Here is a 17,452-nt window from a genome sequence, read left to right as displayed (position 1 = left end):
CCGGACATAATATAAAAACCGATTCGTACCTGTTTTTATAAAAACAAAAAAGTCGAACCGATGCATTTTTGTCTCAAACCCGAACGGATTTCCAGAAGGACCCCAGCTAGTTACAGCCGGCGAACACGCTTCTTGTTTTTTCTTAGTTTATTTTTGTAACAAGAGCTTGGCGTGAATAATTAACTAACGATTATTGAATCTTAGAGAATAGTTTATATAAAAATTAATCTAACAAAATAAATATTTCCAAAACGAAACTTTTTCTCACACCCACTATCCGACGCTGCAAAGATACTCCACTAAATATAAAAATTGCATTATTTTAAGAGCAAATAGGAACCCTATATGCCTATAGCCATCATGACCAAGACCCCAGCCGCCAATAAGCAAACGAAAAGCTCAAAGAATGGAATAATAATCTCTTTCATTTTGTTAATTTAAATATTAAGGATAATTAATGTAGGCCCGACGAAATGCTCCTTTATAAATTATTTTCAAATATATTTACGAATTATCCGGGAATCCAATCTTTATACATGGATATGGACACATTCCAACCGTAGACAACTATAGTTTTTTTTTTTCAGTTTTCATACAAAATTCCATATGAAGTTACTAAATTTTTCATTTTTTTAAAAAAATTCTTTATTATGTTTATATTTGGTTCGAATTAGAATTTCTCAATTTTCTAAATTTTATAAATATATATATATATATATATATATTCAAATTTATATAGAATATGTTTAAACAGATTGGGATGGATAAGTTCCTCTGTTTGTTTATCTTTTAATGTCTGATTCATCAAGATAAGAGAGCAAAGAGATACCAGAAAGAGAAATAATACGATTTCTGTGATTAAAGATTCACTACACCTAACTCTAATGATACATCTAACATTACATTATATTCTTTTTTTTCTTAATTATATCATAAGATAACTCGGTTATTATGATAATAAAAAAAGTAATTATAAAGTATGTTTTTAATGAGATAGAGAGTATTAGTTACGTAACTTACGGATCATGTGTATATTTAATTTGAAAATATGTACAAGTACTTGCTCGAGAAGGCGTAAAATTGGAAAGGGCATATGGGTGCTGCTAGACATGGGCCCCACAAAGACAACACTTGCCTTTTCCTTTTTCTTTCCTTTGAACAAAACCTTACCCATCACCTAAAACACCACAATTCTTTTTTTTAATTCTTCTTATTATTGTTATTATTATTACTATTATGTAATTATTGTTGTTGTTGTTATAAAAAGAAAAAGAAATGAGAATGCTAAAATAAAATAATCGCAATGCTTTTTTTTTTTGGTGCAAATTATTAAGTACTCATTGCTCATGTAATTAGTCAATGCCTATATACTTACAAATATGTCTAGTTTAGGTCGGGATAATGTCGATCTCAACCTCCAACTTATGTTACATTTACTAGACATAATAATTATCTCGTTACTTAGGAAAAAAGAGAAGAAGATTATGAAGCTAATAACCTATCGTGCATGGGGAGAGGAAGTAAAATTTCCGTGTGGAAAGTTACCCTTTTTACTTTGAAGTAGGAGGAATAATGGTGGTAAAATTCAACAAAATTTAACTGTTTAAACTAATTGAATTATCCTAAACATAAAAAATATTATTAGAGTGAAATTAAAAAAAAAAAAATCTTAACTATATTCCATTTCCTCAAATTTTAATTATTTAACGTCTGATCTTTTTTTTTTGTAAACCATAAGGAAGAATTTATTAAAATAAAATAAATTAGAGTTTATCACAATTTTACCAATAAAATATTTTAATAGTAAATTCAAATGCGATCAACGAATGTAAATAGTTCTATGTAGCCATCTTTTCCCGATGAATTGAATTGTTCGGTAGTTCATTTTGTAAAATAATAATTTTTTATCATTTTGAAATTTCTTACTGATAAAATTTTGCATCAATTTGTTTTTAGAATAGAACTTCTTGGAATTCATCAGTAAGTATGACATTTTGTTCTAGATTTTTCACTGCATTCACCACTCTTTTAAATAAAATCGCATAAGATGAAATCAAAATCTCACTTTATTAAAAGAAGAAAATTAATATCCTTTTTTAGTTAAAAAAATGAATGTGTCTCAATAAAGTCCGATACATTGAGGCACCAATTTGAAGCTAACAAAGATTATGTTTGTCTTATAAAAGATTTTAATTTCAATAATGGATATATAGTTTAAGTCTTGGAATAAAACAATCAAAATCTACTTTTTACAAGAGAAAAATACAAATTTTCATCTAATTGATGACTACCATTATTACACTTTTTGCATGTGCAAACAACTTAGTAATAAATTTAGTATATACCCTCCTTTAACTTTTCTGCCTTGACAAGGAAAAAAAACCAATAATATAAATATATAAATACGAAAATCCCATAATAAATAGAAAAGAGAAAAGGTGACTACACATAAAATATGCAAAGACACCGACCCAAAGAAAACTTATTTAATGCAGGTGTTATGATTACACCACTAAATAATATAAGGACAAATTAAATTTATTTTCCAATCAAAATTATTTGAGTAGATTCCAAGTGATCTTTTTTACGTTAAATCGGTGATCAATTCCTAATCAAGAAATCGTTATAAATTAACATTCGAATTATAGAAGTCGATTATAGTTAATTTATTTATATCGGTTGCAACTAGAATGGAGAATGTGTAACCATAATTGTAAACGTATACACAAAAAGTTTCATTTGATGTCTTATTCGTTATTCTAGGGTTTTCAGGAATCCTAGTAGATATAGACGGTCCATTATTTCTCGAATTCCCATTTTGCCCATTCGGCCAACCCTTCTAGAATATTAAACTTAGTATTCTACCGTTAATGTTATAAAGCCTACAATAAATACTTTACATCGGTTTCATTTAAACCCGCTTTAATAATCCCTTTAAATCCCATCTCTCCAAACCCTAAAAACTCTCTCTCTCTCTCTCTCTCTCTCTCTCTCTCTCTCTCTCTCTAAGATTACAATGGAAGTGTGTTCAACGGTCGCGACAAAGAAGCTCGCAAGCATGGCGAAGCTAATCCTCTTCACGATTCAGAAGGTCTCCGAGACCTCACGGCACAAGCTCCTCTCGATCTCCACCGTCGATCTCCTGAAACGTGGCAAGATCCTACGCAAGTCTCTGAACGACGCCGTTTCCGTCTCCCACTCCCGCCTCTCCTGCCGTCCCACGCACGACGACGTCCACGCATCCTTCATCTCTCCCGTCCCGATCTTGGAGTACGAGTTCAGCTGTAGTAGCACCCCACCGAGGCGTTCCTACACCCCCGTCTACGTCAGACGTAAGCCTATCAGCAAGCGCCACATGTACCTCAGGTATAACACCCTTCCCAAGGCGAGAGACGTCCGACACGTGGCGGTTGTTGAGGTGGCGAGCAACGGTACTGCGGGGAGCTGCCACGTGGACAGGGACGCGGAGGAGTTTATTCAGAGGTTTTATAGGCAGTTGAGGCTGCAGAAGTGGATGATGGCTCAAGATAATTGAATATATATATATATATATATATATATATCAGTATTAGGATTTGTATCAATTCATATATATATATATATATATATATCGTGATTTCATTAGATTTGGTTAATGCATGTTTGTATTTTATGTGTTTGTGTTCTAATGTCGTGTTTGTTGTCGGATATTTTTAGAGAAATCGTCGGTCCGAACGAGCATGTGTGTATATATAGTGTATATGCTATATTATATATTATAATAAATCAACATTTACATTATCCTGTAAGAAGATTAACTCGTTCTTAAATATAAATAAATGTTTTATGTACATGTTTACCGTTTACCAAAAATAAATAAATAAATGTACATGTTTAAATGCTTTTTGTGAGATGAAATAACAAGTCAAAATCACAACCCAAAAAAAGAATGTTATATGGTATATAAGTTACGGTTTACGATTTTAGTTATTATTTAGAAAAAAAAAAATAGATTAATAGTGGAACATATTTTTGGACAAATGTTTTGAGTATACCGCATAAGAATTCTTAGTTACGATTGTACATGTTTTTTTTTAATAATTTAAACCAACTTAAAATAAAAAAACTAGATTTATAAAAGTGGTAATTATTTGATATCAAATAATAATAAAAAACTAACTAAAAATATTTTAAAAATAGTTAGTATTGCATATAATAAAATAATAGCTTTTTTAGGGTTTTAAATCAAATCGCAATCACCAACCAGTCGTTCTAAATTTTAATCACTACCAACAATAGTTTTTTAATCAATCGCCTTGAAATACCAACAAACGCATCGTAAACCCTGTAATCGCGCGATTGCGATTCGACCGGTCACCACGACCTTAGTCACTACAATGTGAAACATTAACAAGGACGACACATTAACAAGAATCGTTCTATAGATATATAATCATGCACATTAAATTAAGATTATTCATATGCAAACTCTCTATTTTTTTTTTATAAGCCGAAAGTTCACCAGACCTTTGCCCCGACTACATCTCCCAGAGGAGCGGAGAAGACCAGGTGAATGCCCCTCTCCACACTTGGATTTGAACCCAGGATGAAAACATACTTTGTATGTTCTCTCACCACTAAACCACTCAAGTTTGGATCAAACTCTCCATTTAAGATCTAATTTTGAGTATTCCTCCTCCTCCTCATTTTTCTTCTTCATGTTATTATTATTATTATTATTAGTAGTTTTCGTTCCTAAATTTTGTATCTTAATATGATAATATCCCACGTAACTAGGATTCAACATGATGGAACGTTTGTGTCAGTATTTTCCGTTTCAAAATATGCATGAGCGTTATACCCATAAATTACTTCTCCTTGCGAATATGTATGTATAGTATAACTTGGTGATATAACATTTAAATTTTGATAAACTTTTTTTGATATTTTAATTTGGTGATTAAATTTAATCCGCATCAATAAGAAAATCTAAAATTTCAAATCTTAAATATATAATCAAAGCCATCCGTATTTCTATTATTGGTTCACAAAATTCAAACAATTTTGATCACTAATGTAATGATTCAATAATATATATGTATTTTTCTTTCTGTCTATTTTATTAACCAAACAAATGAATGTAAAAGGTTTCTCCCGCAAAGTCCAAACAGAGCATTTTCACCAAAGACTATTTGTTTCCACACCAACCCACCAAGATGGCAACAAAAATATAAATTAAATTAAATTTCAATAAAGATCCTCTGTCACACACTACTTGTATAGAAAAACATGTTTTTATTGAATTCATATTGTTTAATTACTAAATAAATTCCATTTATAACACAGCTATCCATTTACTTACACAAAACCGTTTTTTTAGATGAAGCAAAACAAATCAAACTTAACATAACAAAAAAAAAAAAAGAGTTCATTTGAATTTCATTTCTACCATAAATTGAATCAATCCAAATCTGAAACCTACGGAGCCCAACATGAAATAAACATAATTAATTCAAGATTGAGTGGCTCAACTAGAGGGAAAGGGAAAGGGATGTTGACAAAACTTATTCCCAATCCGAGTTCGAATTTTGGAGATGGACATCCATCTAGAGCTTCTCCGTTCCTCTCCCAATTGGGTCGAAAGCATGAGGAACTTGTAAATTATTAAAAAAAACTAAACAAAACTATATAAACAAGAGCGAGCAAAATTGACATTCTATTTATTCGAAGAGAAATTTTTTGCGTCTACTATATTGATTTCTATTAGAAAACCAAAATATAATGTATAAAAAGCGTGGATAATATAAAGTATTTATCTGAATATTAATAATAAAAATAGGGGTAATTTGTTTAGTGTTATTAATTTTATATGATTTAATTTTAATAAATGAGATTATTAGTTGCACTAGGTGGACTACCTCTTAAATTCAATTTAATCGGTTATTGTTAGTTTAAATTTGATTTAAAATTTATAACCAAATGATTGCTTAATTTTATTTGGTTAGGTTACAGTTCGATTATGTTTAATCAAAATTATATCAAATAATAATCAAATCTAAATTCGATTCGATTAGAATAATAAATAATTTATTAAAGGGAATATATATTTCAAATTATATGGTAAATTTCGGACTTTGAAATTAGTTTATACCTTGTTCCAAATAATCAGATAACCAAAAAAAAAAATATTGCATACGTTAAGTGGCCGTGCCCGAAAGAGAAAGTGTATATGGTGTCTCGCACAATCTCCCTCCATGACCTTACCATTGGGCTTTGCTTTAGGCCCATATGGCCTACTCGTTTTCGTAAACGGGCCTAAGGCCCATATATATGTATGCGTGTGTGTCTCTCTCTCTGCTCGTGTGAAGGTATATCGCATCCTATACATTACGTGGCCGCCTCTTATTGGTCAACGTTTTTTGGTTTTACTTGAGAGGAAACATGGTGCTTATGCTTAATCAAATTTGCTCTTATTAGTCAACGTTATTTTTTGTTTTTATGTTTATTTAAGAGAAATTAAAAATTTTAAAATAAGAACGTATACGTTGAATAGGAACACGGACTATGGTTTTAGAAATTGTTTTATTTTGAAAATAAACATGAAACTGTCAAGAAAGCTTTTTTGGTGGCTAAATCACATTAATATACTCCATGATTGGGGGTTTGTACATTACCGACCAATTTTGTTAAGGAAATTGGTCATTTTCTTTTATTAATATAATTTTTAGTTGAAATTATATATTTTTAAAATTAGGGATAAATGGCAGATTACATAACTAAAAAAATTACATTGAAAATGAAATCGTTTTCTTAATACTTTGGATTTTTTTAATCTAATATAAAGAAGCAATAAAATGCACAAAGCAAAATAGATTGAGAAGTGGAATTCGATGGTCAAATAAAATCACAAAATTAGTAAAATGAATGATCATATTTGCTGATAAATTCACAAACGACCAAGTTCTTTGAAATTCCATGTTTTATAAATGATGTGAATTGCATCGGACGATGACAAAACATGATATATAACAAAAAATAAATCTGTTTTTTATTAAATAAATAACATAAAATTATCATGCATTTGTTATATCCCTCACATGTCAATTTCTCTCTTATGCGATATATATACATATTACATATATACATGATAAATAGAAAATATATACAAAAGGAAAATTAACATAAAAAAGGAAAAAAAAATACTGTGTAAAATCCTTGTTCTTCGTCTCCCTCCACAGATCTCTCCAGAAATCCCCTAATTCATCAGACATGAGTTTCAAGTCTCACAAATCTCGCTCAGTTTGATTCTTCATACGAATCCGATTCCGATTTTGTCTGAACACGCGCATTACCTTTTTTTCCTTACCCGAATCAGTCATCGATTTGTCAGTTGGATGGTTCTCGAAGCTTCTTCGTCAGTGGTTTTCGATCCTTCTATCAACGGCGACCGTCGAAGACCGTACGATGCCTGAGCTCCATAGCAACGAGCACTGAAATCGGTTCCAGAGAAACCCGAACGCTCCGATTCAAACGTCTCGGAGGAGGAATCCCCGGCGGCGGCGGAGGACCGGAAGGATAAGGAGGCGATCGTTTCCGAAGAGTGCGGGAAGGTGATCAGAGGGTTTTCGCCTGTGGTGTGAAGAGCGGCCGTGTGACGCTGTTGGACCTGTTGGTGAAGGTTGAAGGAAGAGAGGAAACAAATTGGGGATTCGAGAGAAGAGGCTGGTGAGTAGAAGATGGATGAATGCGACAGTGGCGGTCAAGGACCTGTGGCTGACGATGAAGGAACCGCAGCTCCACTTCCGGAAAAGGCGAGGCCTTTTTTTTTTTTGGCTGAATTTAGAGTTACTTGTTTGTGAAATTATCTGTTAAAGGATTTAGACAATCTGTAGGAAATGAGAGGAATTTGAAGAAGAAATGAGTTATGTTGTTGGTGTTTCTCTTTTGTTCCGAGGGGTAACATATGAGTACCCCATTAGAGAATTGCATTCTTCTGGACTTTTTTCCTTGTGGTTGATGATATTGATTCAAGGAAAAACAGGTATAAGGGTATTTGGCAATGCTTTTTCTGCTGCTCATAACTCGATTACGGGTTCTGGTGTCTGTATTGCTGCTACAGGTCCAGGTGGGTGGTTCCCCAATGTACAAAATAGACAGGAAGTTAGGGAAAGGAGGTTTTGGACAAGTATATGTTGGTCGAAGACTTGGTGCTACCAACCTAAATGAACGTTCTGGCCCTGGAGCTGTAGAGGTTTGCCGTTGATTGTGGTTGATTTTTACCATTTCTCTATAGATTTCATATCTGTTGGATGTAACATACCTATGTGTAATTTTGTCAGGTGGCTTTGAAGTTCGAGCATAGAAGTAGCAAAGGATGTAACTATGGTCCACCATACGAGTGGCAAGTGTACAAGTGAGTTTTATGTCTTGTATCCTTATGTTTGGGTGAAGGATTTCGGTTTATACCCGGACGATTTTGCTTATGCTTTATCTTTTTTCTGGTTCAGTGCACTTGGTGGCAGTCATGGTGTGCCTCGTGTCCATTATAAAGGTCGACAAGGCGACTATTATATAATGGTATGTATATTGCCAGGATGGTTTGAACAAGGGAGTTTCTTTTTTCTGTTGAGTCATGGAATGGCTTATGGTTTTTTGTATTTGTTTCATGTAGGTTATGGATATGCTAGGGCCTAGCTTATGGGATGTTTGGAATAGTAGCTCACATGCGTAAGCATTCTTCCTGAACAACTTTGTTATGTTTTGAACTGAAGATCTGAATATTCTTTACCATCTGATATATATTTGTCTAATTCATTCCAGGATGTCAACTGAGATGGTTGCATGCATCGCCATAGAGGCTATATCCATATTAGAGAAAATACATTCTAGAGGGTAAGATCCTTATGCCCATACTGCTAATGATCTCCAAGCAAGAATTGGTAATTGAATGGTTGCATTTATCAAATGTGTATGGTCCTATATATGTGCTCCTGTTTCTGCAGATATGTGCATGGTGATGTTAAACCAGAGAACTTTCTGCTTGGGCCTCCTGGAACCCCTGATGAGAAAAAACTTTTCCTCGTGGACCTCGGTTTAGGTAGACTGGAATAATGTAATAGGATCAATCAAGCATGTTTCTCTGACATTGCGTCGATTATCTAATTCCTTTCAACCTCGCAGCTACGAGATGGCGGGATACTGCAACTGGTCTGCATGTTGAATATGACCAGCGCCCTGATGTATTCAGGTAAGTTGGTTTAGGTTACATCATTGTTGATTGATGATAAATTATGGGTCGTCTTTTCAATCTGATGCAACTTTATAATGTGTTGGTTTTTGGATTTCAGGGGAACAGTACGATATGCTAGCGTACATGCTCATCTTGGCAGGACTTGTAGTAGAAGGGATGATCTGGAATCTCTTGCATACACTCTTGTTTTCCTTCTTCGGGGCCGGCTTCCATGGCAAGGTTATCAGGTTGGGGGCTCTGAAGTTTGAGATGCTGTTTCGTGTCTGTTTTTCTTGCCGATCATTAACCAACTTATTTTTGTTTAGGGAGACAACAAAGGTTTTCTTGTCTGCAAGAAGAAGATGGCTACCTCTCCGGAAACTCTTTGTTGCTTCTGCCCTCAACCTTTTCGTCAATTTGTTGAGTATGTAGTCAATTTGAAGTTTGACGAGGAGCCTGACTATGCTAAGTATATTTCTCTTTTTGATGGAATAGTCGGTCCAAACCCAGACATTAGACCGATAAATACTGATGGAGCTCAGAAGGTACTTTTGCGATCTCCTTGGTGACACATTGCAGGTTTTCTTATGATTTGCCCAACCTGTGTTGTCTAACGTTGTCTTTCTCTTTCCCGTATAGCTCATACATCAAGTGGGTCAAAAGAGGGGGCGATTGACAATGGAGGAGGAGGATGACGAACAACCAAAGAAGAAGGTCCGATTGGGGATGCCAGCAACACAATGGATCAGTATTTATAATGCTCGCAGACCAATGAAGCAAAGGTACCATTTAATATGTTGCTTGATAATTCTCGGTTCTTATGCGGATATACCAAGAGCTAACGCATTTTTTGCTCGTCCTGTAGATATCATTATAATGTGACTGATATGAGGCTAGCACAGCATATCGACAAAGGAAATGAAGATGGATTATTTATCAGCAGTGTGGCTTCTTGCTCGAATCTTTGGGCTTTAATCATGGATGCAGGAACCGGTTATACTGCACAGGTTTATCAGTTATCACCGTGCTTTCTCCACAAGGTAGATTGTCTTCAATTTTTACTCGTGCAATCTTCACAAAAATTAAAATTGATGTTGTTCACATGTAAATATGCCTGCAAGGTTTCTGTCATTTTACATTGTAGTATGTTCTAACTTTTGCTTTTAGCATTTTGTGGTCTGCCTCATGTTTCTGGCTTTGTTTTGTAGGAATGGATTATGGAAAACTGGGAGAAGAATTACTACATTACAGCAATAGCAGGAGCAAATAATGGGAGCTCATTGGTTGTTATGTCGAAGGGTAACATTCATATTCTATTTTTAGATGAAGTTGTAAGAGTTTTTTTCCATTTTATTTATGTTTGGCTGCTTTTATCCTTTTTATTCAGGGACCCAATATTTACAGCAGTCCTACAAAGTCAGTGAATCATTTCCCTTTAAGTGGATAAATAAAAAATGGCGAGAAGGCTTTTATGTTACTTCAATGGCGACTGCTGGAAGTAGATGGGCAATTGTAATGTCTCGTGGTGCTGGTTTTTCTGACCAGGTTCCATGAAGTTCTGTTTTTTTGGGTTCTTTCTGTTGAAGTATGCCTCTCCACTTCCCAATTGAGATTCATCGCAGTATTATGGATTTCCTTTTTCGGGTGCAGGTCGTAGAGTTAGATTTTCTATACCCAAGTGAAGGTGTACATCGGAGATGGGATAATGGTTACCGAATTACATCGATAGCTGCAACTAGCGATCAGGCTGCCCTTGTTCTCAGTGTGCCAAGACGAAAGCCTGCAGATGAAACACAAGAAACTCTTAGAACCTCTGCTTTCCCTAGCACTCATGTCAAGGTTTGCTCAAGGATTTTCTTATTTATCTCTTTCTCTTTCAGTTGAATAGGTTTTCCTCAACTTCCAGAGGTGTAAGTCCTCTTCCTTCTTTCTTCTGCAGGAAAAATGGGGGAAGAATCTTTACATTGCGTGTATTTGCTACGGTCGAACTGTCTCATGAAGTTCTAAACATTTTTTTTGTTATGATGCCACTCGTTTTAGCTTCGCTAATGCAATCAACGAGAAGGTCAGCTGTTTTCTTCGATGATGCTATGGCGATAGCACCATCTTTAGCCAGGCTGAATGAACGTGATCTTTGAGTATCAATGTACGCAAATATTCTACGTAACTGCAGCTCTAATGTAGTAGTACTGACTTTGAAGATTGCCCTGGTTTTAGAACTCGGGTGATTTGTTTTAAGAACCAAAACTTTTGATATCTAATGTCAAAAAAATATTTTCTCCTTATATTATTTATATAACTAGTTCCTTTTGAGAGATGTTTATCTGGTTTGAGGAGTGGGGGAACCGCGTTCTCACTGTTTACGCCAGTGAGGAAGATGGAACTCTTTGCTGCAGTGGGAATCGGATGTCCCAGTTACACTGTCTGGTATTTACTTTACCCACAATTGCATTTAATGATTAACTGGTCCATGTTTTTTAAAATCTAATCTCATAGAAACGAGAGACTTCCCTATTCTTACAGCATTTTGGCATAGAGGCTTTTAGGGTTTCCCGTGAAGTATATTTGATGTGACGGTTTGGTGAATCTTTGCTTGGAGGACTCTGATCCAAGGTAGATGGGCTCGGATATCTGGCATTTGCGGTGAGCTGCAAAAAAGCATGTGATGGCGCTGAACTTATGTCACTGAATCCATATTGCAACGGGGAAGATTTCATGGATTTGGTTAAGTTAAAAAAAAGGTACTGAGAACCATTTGCATTTTGTTGAAATGTGATGCTGCCTAGTGCCTACTGTGAGCTTTTCCGTATTTATCTGCCATATTTTCCGTATTTTACCTCGACCCTCTTGTTGGAAATAGCTCAATTCGGTATGGATGGCCATGGATAGAATAGCTATTTATCGTCCAAATCGTTGTAACGTTTTGCTTGCTCGAAGCTCGAAGTTACAAGTGCAGAGCTTCTGAATGGTGGTTTCCACCAATTCTGATTTTTCTCCCACTCTTTGGCCAAATCACTGATCTCATCTTACATGCATTTTCTTTGGCAGGCCAAAACCAGCAGATTATCGGAAACGCTTGCTCTCTCCTATGAAGGCTGATGAGTATGAATCTTTACTCCCCGTCCTCATGGAAGCTGGATTCTTGGAACTTCATAAGAGCAGAGGTTGTCTTTTCTTTCTTTCTTTCAGGTAAAAGATTATTAATTCATCATTTTTCCCGGGTTTTATCTATTTTTATACGATGATCTCTTCCTTTCTCGTAAGCTTCACGCACGATTTTGCATTGGGAATTCATATGGCCGTTAAGGGGAAAGAAGATAACAATCCATAGCCAGGGACCGATGCTAATACTAATGGGAGTGGTTTCTGTGTTATAGATTTGGTCCTTTTCAGACAAGAGTCTTCAAGAACTCTGAAGACGTTTATAAAACATCGAAACACTTTGGGGTTTTTTTTCCCCCAGTTTCTTTACTCTCATGGTTTCATCCTTCTCCTTGTTTTATTTATACGTTGACTAAATAAATATAAAAGGTACATAGATATAAAATTCATCAAATGGTTTCTACTTATGAATCATCCGATTGTTGGTAAAAATCCTATCTGGATTTTTTTTACCTTCAAATTTTGGTTTAATTTGTAGATTGTTTCAATTTAATCACCATATGTTTGATTTACTTCCGGTGAAGTCTTTGCAAATGTTCTTTCGATCCCTCACCCTTTGCTGCCAGACGTGCTATTTATCGTAAAAGCGAATAGGTAAATATTTCAAAATAATATTTTTAACATAAATTATCGAATTTATCTCGAAATAACAAGTTTTTTAATGTTATCTTTTATTTAATCAAATATCAACTAAATTTGTGCATGAATACATATGTCAGTAGACAGTAGGTCATATTTGTATTGGTTAGTATGGTAAAATCTGCAAAAAATACTTTTTAAAAAGTTAGCACTCTTTTCATGATTATTAGACAAAATTATATTTAAACTAAATTTAAATTTAGAATTTCGAACCAAATATAGTGATATAAAATTTTTAAATCACAACAAAAAATATTTCACTAAAATTATATATATTATATACTATTTTATTCATTTTAATTATTTTTTTCACCTGTAAAAGGATTTAATTGATATGCATCAAAGACCAGTTCAGAGAAATAAACCGGATTAAACCGGATATGGAGGACCTTGCTATCCCGGTTTACCTCGGGTCTCCAATTCGCCCTCTCCTCCGGATAAAAAAAAGGGATGATATGGGTTTAACAAAACAAAGCCGAAGTCGGAGAAGAAGAATGGGGCGAGCACTTCTCTCTCATTTCCTCGACCTCTCTCAAGCCTCTTCTCGTCTCTCTTCCTCTCTGTACTCTCTCCCTCTCTGATTCATCATGTCCTGATACATTGCAGGTTTTGCAGCGATTTCGAATTGATGTTCTTTGTCTTCTTCTCGTGTTTTTTGCTATTCGGTTTCTGAATTCAGCTCCTCGAGTGTCGGTTACAGAAGTCGGGTTTTCAGGAAAACAGGGCTTATCTGCGGCGGCTATGCTCCGCCTGGACTTGGCGGCCGTGGTGGTTTCCGGTGCTGTTACTCCGCCGCGTCGGAGACTCCACCTCCTCCTCCTTCCGAAAGGTAACTTCGTCGTGCTTCGTGGTTCACCCGTTGAACAAAAAATTTAGTTGATTTTAGTTGTCTGGTTAGTTTTTCGATCAACGGCCCTTGCATTCTGTGTAGAAAGTTTCCCCATGCCCGGGTTGGTTCTGATTTTTTTTTTCAGTGTTTTTGTCTGATGGAAGTGATAGAATGTCAAATCTGGAACACAACTTTTTGGAAAGATTGAGCCTTTGAATTCATAGAATTCACATTTTCTACTTTGGATTTGTTTCTGTATGAATCCGATACAAACACAACAGAATCTGAGGTTTTCTCCCCATGTTACATTAGCTAATGACATTTTTTCCCTCTTGTGTCAGGAAGCGAGTGGTGTCTGGAGTCCAGCCTACAGGATCAATTCACCTAGGAAACTATCTTGGCGCAATTAAAAACTGGATCGCTCTTCAGGTTCTTTCTGTTTTCATTCGCTGTGATGTCCAAATGTACTTTTGGTATATACCAGCAATATAATCTGTTTATATATCTGTCTATCTCCGTGGATTTGTCGTGACGTGGTTCAGTAATATTCTTCCACACCCATCGCGAGTATGTGCTGCTTTTCACCCTCTCGAGTTCTATTTCTTAGGGAGAGTGTTGTCAATCTATAAGTAAGAGAAGTTCTCAAATTCATCAATTAGATGGCTGGTGGTTAGTCATATGCAAAGGATATCATAAAGATTCAGCATGTGATAGTGATATATTTTCTATTCGCTACATATTTATATTCTTCTGCTCTGGTAGTCATTCCAATGTTTATATGTTTGCAGGATACATATGAAACTCTGTTTTTTATTGTAGACCTACATGCGGTACGTTGTTCTGGGTATATATTCTGTTAAAATCAGTTTGAATAAATTTCCATTGTTTCATTTTCAATTCTTTTTACTCCTTTTCTTCCTGACCTTTGCTGTAGATAACACTGCCATATGACACAAAGCAACTGGAGCGAGCCACAAGGGATACAGCTGCACTCTATCTAGCATGTGGTGTGGACATCACTAAAGTTCGTATCTTTATTTTCTCTTGTATAGTGGCCATCTCACATTTTCAATCTGCAATGTCCAACTAAAGAATTCTCTATAGGCTTCAGTGTTTGTACAATCTCATGTTCGTGCCCATGTGGAGTTAATGTGGCTTCTGAGCTCTGCCACACCTATTGGTTGGCTGAACAAAATGATTCAATTCAAAGAGAAGTCTCGAAAAGTGGTGCGTCTATGTTTATAGCTTCATTTCTTTGCATTTCGTCTGTCTCTCCTTTTCTCATTATTCTATATGAATCAATTAAAATTAGGCATTTCTGTTTATCAAAAAGTATATGTATAACATGCACTGAGTATCAATAGAAAGTCAGAAGTTCTTAAAGGCTTGTGATTTCTATGCTGGGTCCTACTGCCTTTTGTGTTGCTGCCTTTGTTGCAAGCTTGGAAATATATTTTCTGGCCCTGTCCGATTTCTAAATGGATAGTAACACCATGCTCTGTTGTCTTGTCTGGTGCAGTCTTCAATTTCAGGACTCTAATTACCAAGTTCTGTCTAATTATTCATGTTGCAGGGGGATGAAAATGTTAGTGCGGCTTTATTGACTTATCCTGTTCTCATGGCTGGTGATATCCTCTTGTATCAGGTAATGCTTCAAATACTAAGCTCTAATTTAAATATATTCTATTATGAAAAAAGCTAATGACTGCAACACCAAACCAGTAACATAAGACGTTTATTAAGGGCATGTCAAAATTCATTTTGTGTTACCAACTTTGACATATTATCTGCATTTTGTCCCTGTCCAGTTGGATGTTACATCTGTGTATTGCTTGTAACATCAATATTTTGCTGAAAATGCATAATTCTTATACTCTGCAGCATGCCTCTGCAGTCTGACTTTGTCCCTGTTGGTGAGGATCAGAAGCAGCACCTAGAATTAACACGTGACCTTGCAGAGCGTATCAATTCTTTATATGGTGGAAGGAAGTGGAAGAAACTTGGAGGGTATGGAAATGTTCTTCTTTGTGCACTTAAATTGAATATACACCTTCAACAGAGTCATCATGTTCTACAATTTTTGCTTCACTTATGTTTCCTTTTCTTCATTTAGTATCACCTCTTGTGCATAACATTTGGGATTTGTTTTTCTTTTCCAGGCGAGGTGGTTCTATCTTTAAGGTGAGAATTTCCTGATGCTCGTTGGTTCTGATGGTGTGGCCTTGCAGGTTTCATACTGGATGGTGAATCTTTTTCTAATTTTTTCTATATCTAGGTACCAGAACCCCTCATACCACCAGCTGGAGCCCGTGTTATGTCGCTAACCGATGGTCTTTCCAAGGTTTCCAGATTTTTTTAATCTCAGTAACTAAGTTTTTATTGCCATGCATTCATAAGTTGTTAATCCTGATAATGTTATGACTTATGATCACATGATGTGACATAAACTAAACCAATGAATTGATTAATTTTATATTGCCGCTTAGGGTTCACAATAAACCGTATATGTAGATATTGATTAAGTTTTATCCTTCCACATTCGGTGTGATGTTTTGTTTCTTTTGGATTCCCAGTTAACCTTTAGGGATTTCCGAACTGAAAATTACACCCTGGTCGAAGTGGATCAGTCATTTACTTGAGAAAATTCTGTTCTGTGTCAGTTTTACATCATTTTCTTTATGTGATCTTGTCATTGAGACGAGTTTCTTGCTCCTTGCTGAGTTTTTGCTGGCATGCAATCTTCCAGATGTCCAAGTCTGCACCTTCTGATCAGTCCCGGATCAATCTTCTAGACTCAAAAGATGTAAGTTGATGAATGGTTCTGATGTTCATAATGTATATTTCACGCAATGTACTCATTATAAGCATGAATCTGATACATTTATATCACATTTCATTCCAAAGCTGTGACACCCAGTGTCCATATATCCTGATTCAACTTCTGCAGAATCTGCAATTGTCAGCAATTTTTACGTACTAATGTGGTTTGCATTTTTCCTTCTGATTATTGGTAGTTGATCGCTAACAAGATGAAACGGTGCAAGACGGACTCATTTCCTGGGTGAGTCCTACTTCCATCTATAACGTTATTATAGTTAGTTTCATTCTTGAAAGTAGAATAAAGTAGCTACAGTTTATCTATGTTGCTACTTTTAGTTAACTACAGTTGGTTTAGCCTCTTTGTATATAGATGGGAATTGTGGAATGAATTCTGAGTTCACGCTAGTTTTTGGGTAACCTCTGTTTGGGAATGGGAGCAGCTCCATTAACCAAATCCATACGTATTTTCTGGCATTCTTAGTCTATGTTCATATCCAGAAATCTGAAGCATTTTTCCCACATTTTCTCTGTCAACAGTCTTGAATTTGACAACCCCGAAAGACCCGAGTGCAACAATCTTCTCTCTGTATATCAGCTTGTTTCCGGCAAGACGAAAGAGGTATGACAAACTATGCACCAAAAGTCCGCATCTCTTGTGATAGGTGTATAGACTCTACGTCCCCCTTGTCCGTGGTGATGTGTGATATAACATTTGGACAGTGAGGATTTGTGGATTTTTGGTGAAATTCTTTTTGTTTTTCTTGGAGGGGGTTTCAGGAAGTGGCCCAGGAATG

At 35.4% G+C, this 17,452-nt stretch overlaps 3 protein-coding genes across 9 annotated transcripts in view; all 3 read left to right on the top strand.

Annotated features, from left to right (window-relative positions):
- The first annotated feature begins 2,954 nt into the window (after nt 1-2,954).
- Nucleotides 2,955-3,784, top strand: LOC104803750. Its single transcript, XM_010527794.1, has one exon. The coding sequence runs from the start codon at nt 3,017-3,019 to the stop codon at nt 3,533-3,535; it is 519 nt and encodes a 172-aa protein (XP_010526096.1). The 5' UTR covers nt 2,955-3,016; the 3' UTR covers nt 3,536-3,784.
- Nucleotides 3,785-7,149: 3,365 nt separating this feature from the next.
- On the top strand, nt 7,150-12,697 carry LOC104803748 (casein kinase 1-like protein HD16). Of its 7 annotated transcripts, none has more exons than XM_010527792.2 (18): nt 7,150-7,790; nt 8,099-8,230; nt 8,319-8,392; nt 8,487-8,556; nt 8,651-8,706; nt 8,800-8,871; nt 8,982-9,076; nt 9,160-9,226; nt 9,327-9,456; nt 9,535-9,753; nt 9,848-9,990; nt 10,074-10,248; nt 10,417-10,507; nt 10,596-10,753; nt 10,859-11,047; nt 11,148-11,949; nt 12,257-12,372; nt 12,473-12,697. In XM_010527792.2, exons 1-16 carry the CDS (start codon nt 7,716-7,718, stop codon nt 11,205-11,207), a joined length of 1,806 nt encoding a protein of 601 aa, XP_010526094.1. In that variant the 5' UTR covers nt 7,150-7,715; the 3' UTR covers nt 11,208-11,949; nt 12,257-12,372; nt 12,473-12,697. The 7 variants fall into 7 exon arrangements, with proteins under 7 accessions (XP_010526094.1, XP_010526095.1, XP_010526093.1 ...); XM_010527793.2 differs by having other exon boundaries at nt 12,257-12,397; nt 12,586-12,697; XM_010527791.2 differs by having other exon boundaries at nt 12,257-12,397.
- A 791-nt stretch (nt 12,698-13,488) lies between these two features.
- Nucleotides 13,489-17,452, top strand: part of LOC104803747 (tryptophan--tRNA ligase, chloroplastic/mitochondrial) — a 4,936-nt gene continuing 972 nt past the window's right edge. Inside the window, exons 1-14 of the mRNA XM_010527786.1 lie at nt 13,489-13,571; nt 13,689-13,838; nt 14,180-14,267; nt 14,627-14,668; nt 14,773-14,862; nt 14,943-15,065; nt 15,412-15,483; nt 15,733-15,845; nt 15,998-16,019; nt 16,114-16,179; nt 16,585-16,641; nt 16,853-16,899; nt 17,196-17,277; nt 17,436-17,450. Coding sequence (XP_010526088.1) covers nt 13,504-13,571; nt 13,689-13,838; nt 14,180-14,267; nt 14,627-14,668; nt 14,773-14,862; nt 14,943-15,065; nt 15,412-15,483; nt 15,733-15,845; nt 15,998-16,019; nt 16,114-16,179; nt 16,585-16,641; nt 16,853-16,899; nt 17,196-17,277; nt 17,436-17,450 — 1,035 coding nt within the window. The 5' untranslated portion in view covers nt 13,489-13,503. The remainder of the gene's footprint in view (nt 13,572-13,688; nt 13,839-14,179; nt 14,268-14,626; nt 14,669-14,772; nt 14,863-14,942; nt 15,066-15,411; nt 15,484-15,732; nt 15,846-15,997; nt 16,020-16,113; nt 16,180-16,584; nt 16,642-16,852; nt 16,900-17,195; nt 17,278-17,435; nt 17,451-17,452) is intronic.

This window comes from Tarenaya hassleriana, unplaced genomic scaffold (genome assembly GCF_000463585.1).
Source record: "Tarenaya hassleriana unplaced genomic scaffold, ASM46358v1 Cleome9, whole genome shotgun sequence".
Lineage (NCBI taxonomy): Eukaryota > Viridiplantae > Streptophyta > Magnoliopsida > Brassicales > Cleomaceae > Tarenaya > Tarenaya hassleriana.
This window is presented reverse-complemented; position numbering and strand designations above follow the sequence as displayed.

Coding starts and splice junctions, on each gene's coding strand:
- LOC104803750 (XM_010527794.1), top strand. CDS start 3,017: ATGGAAGTGTGTTCAACGGTCGCGACAAAGAAGCTCGCAAGCATGGCG.
- LOC104803748 (XM_010527792.2), top strand. CDS start 7,716: ATGGATGAATGCGACAGTGGCGGTCAAGGACCTGTGGCTGACGATGAA. Junction 7,791..8,098: donor CAGCTCCACTTCCGGAAAAG/GCGAGGCCTTTT, acceptor TTGCTGCTACAG/GTCCAGGTGGGTGGTTCCCC. Junction 11,048..11,147: donor TCCCTAGCACTCATGTCAAG/GTTTGCTCAAGG, acceptor TTTCTTCTGCAG/GAAAAATGGGGGAAGAATCT.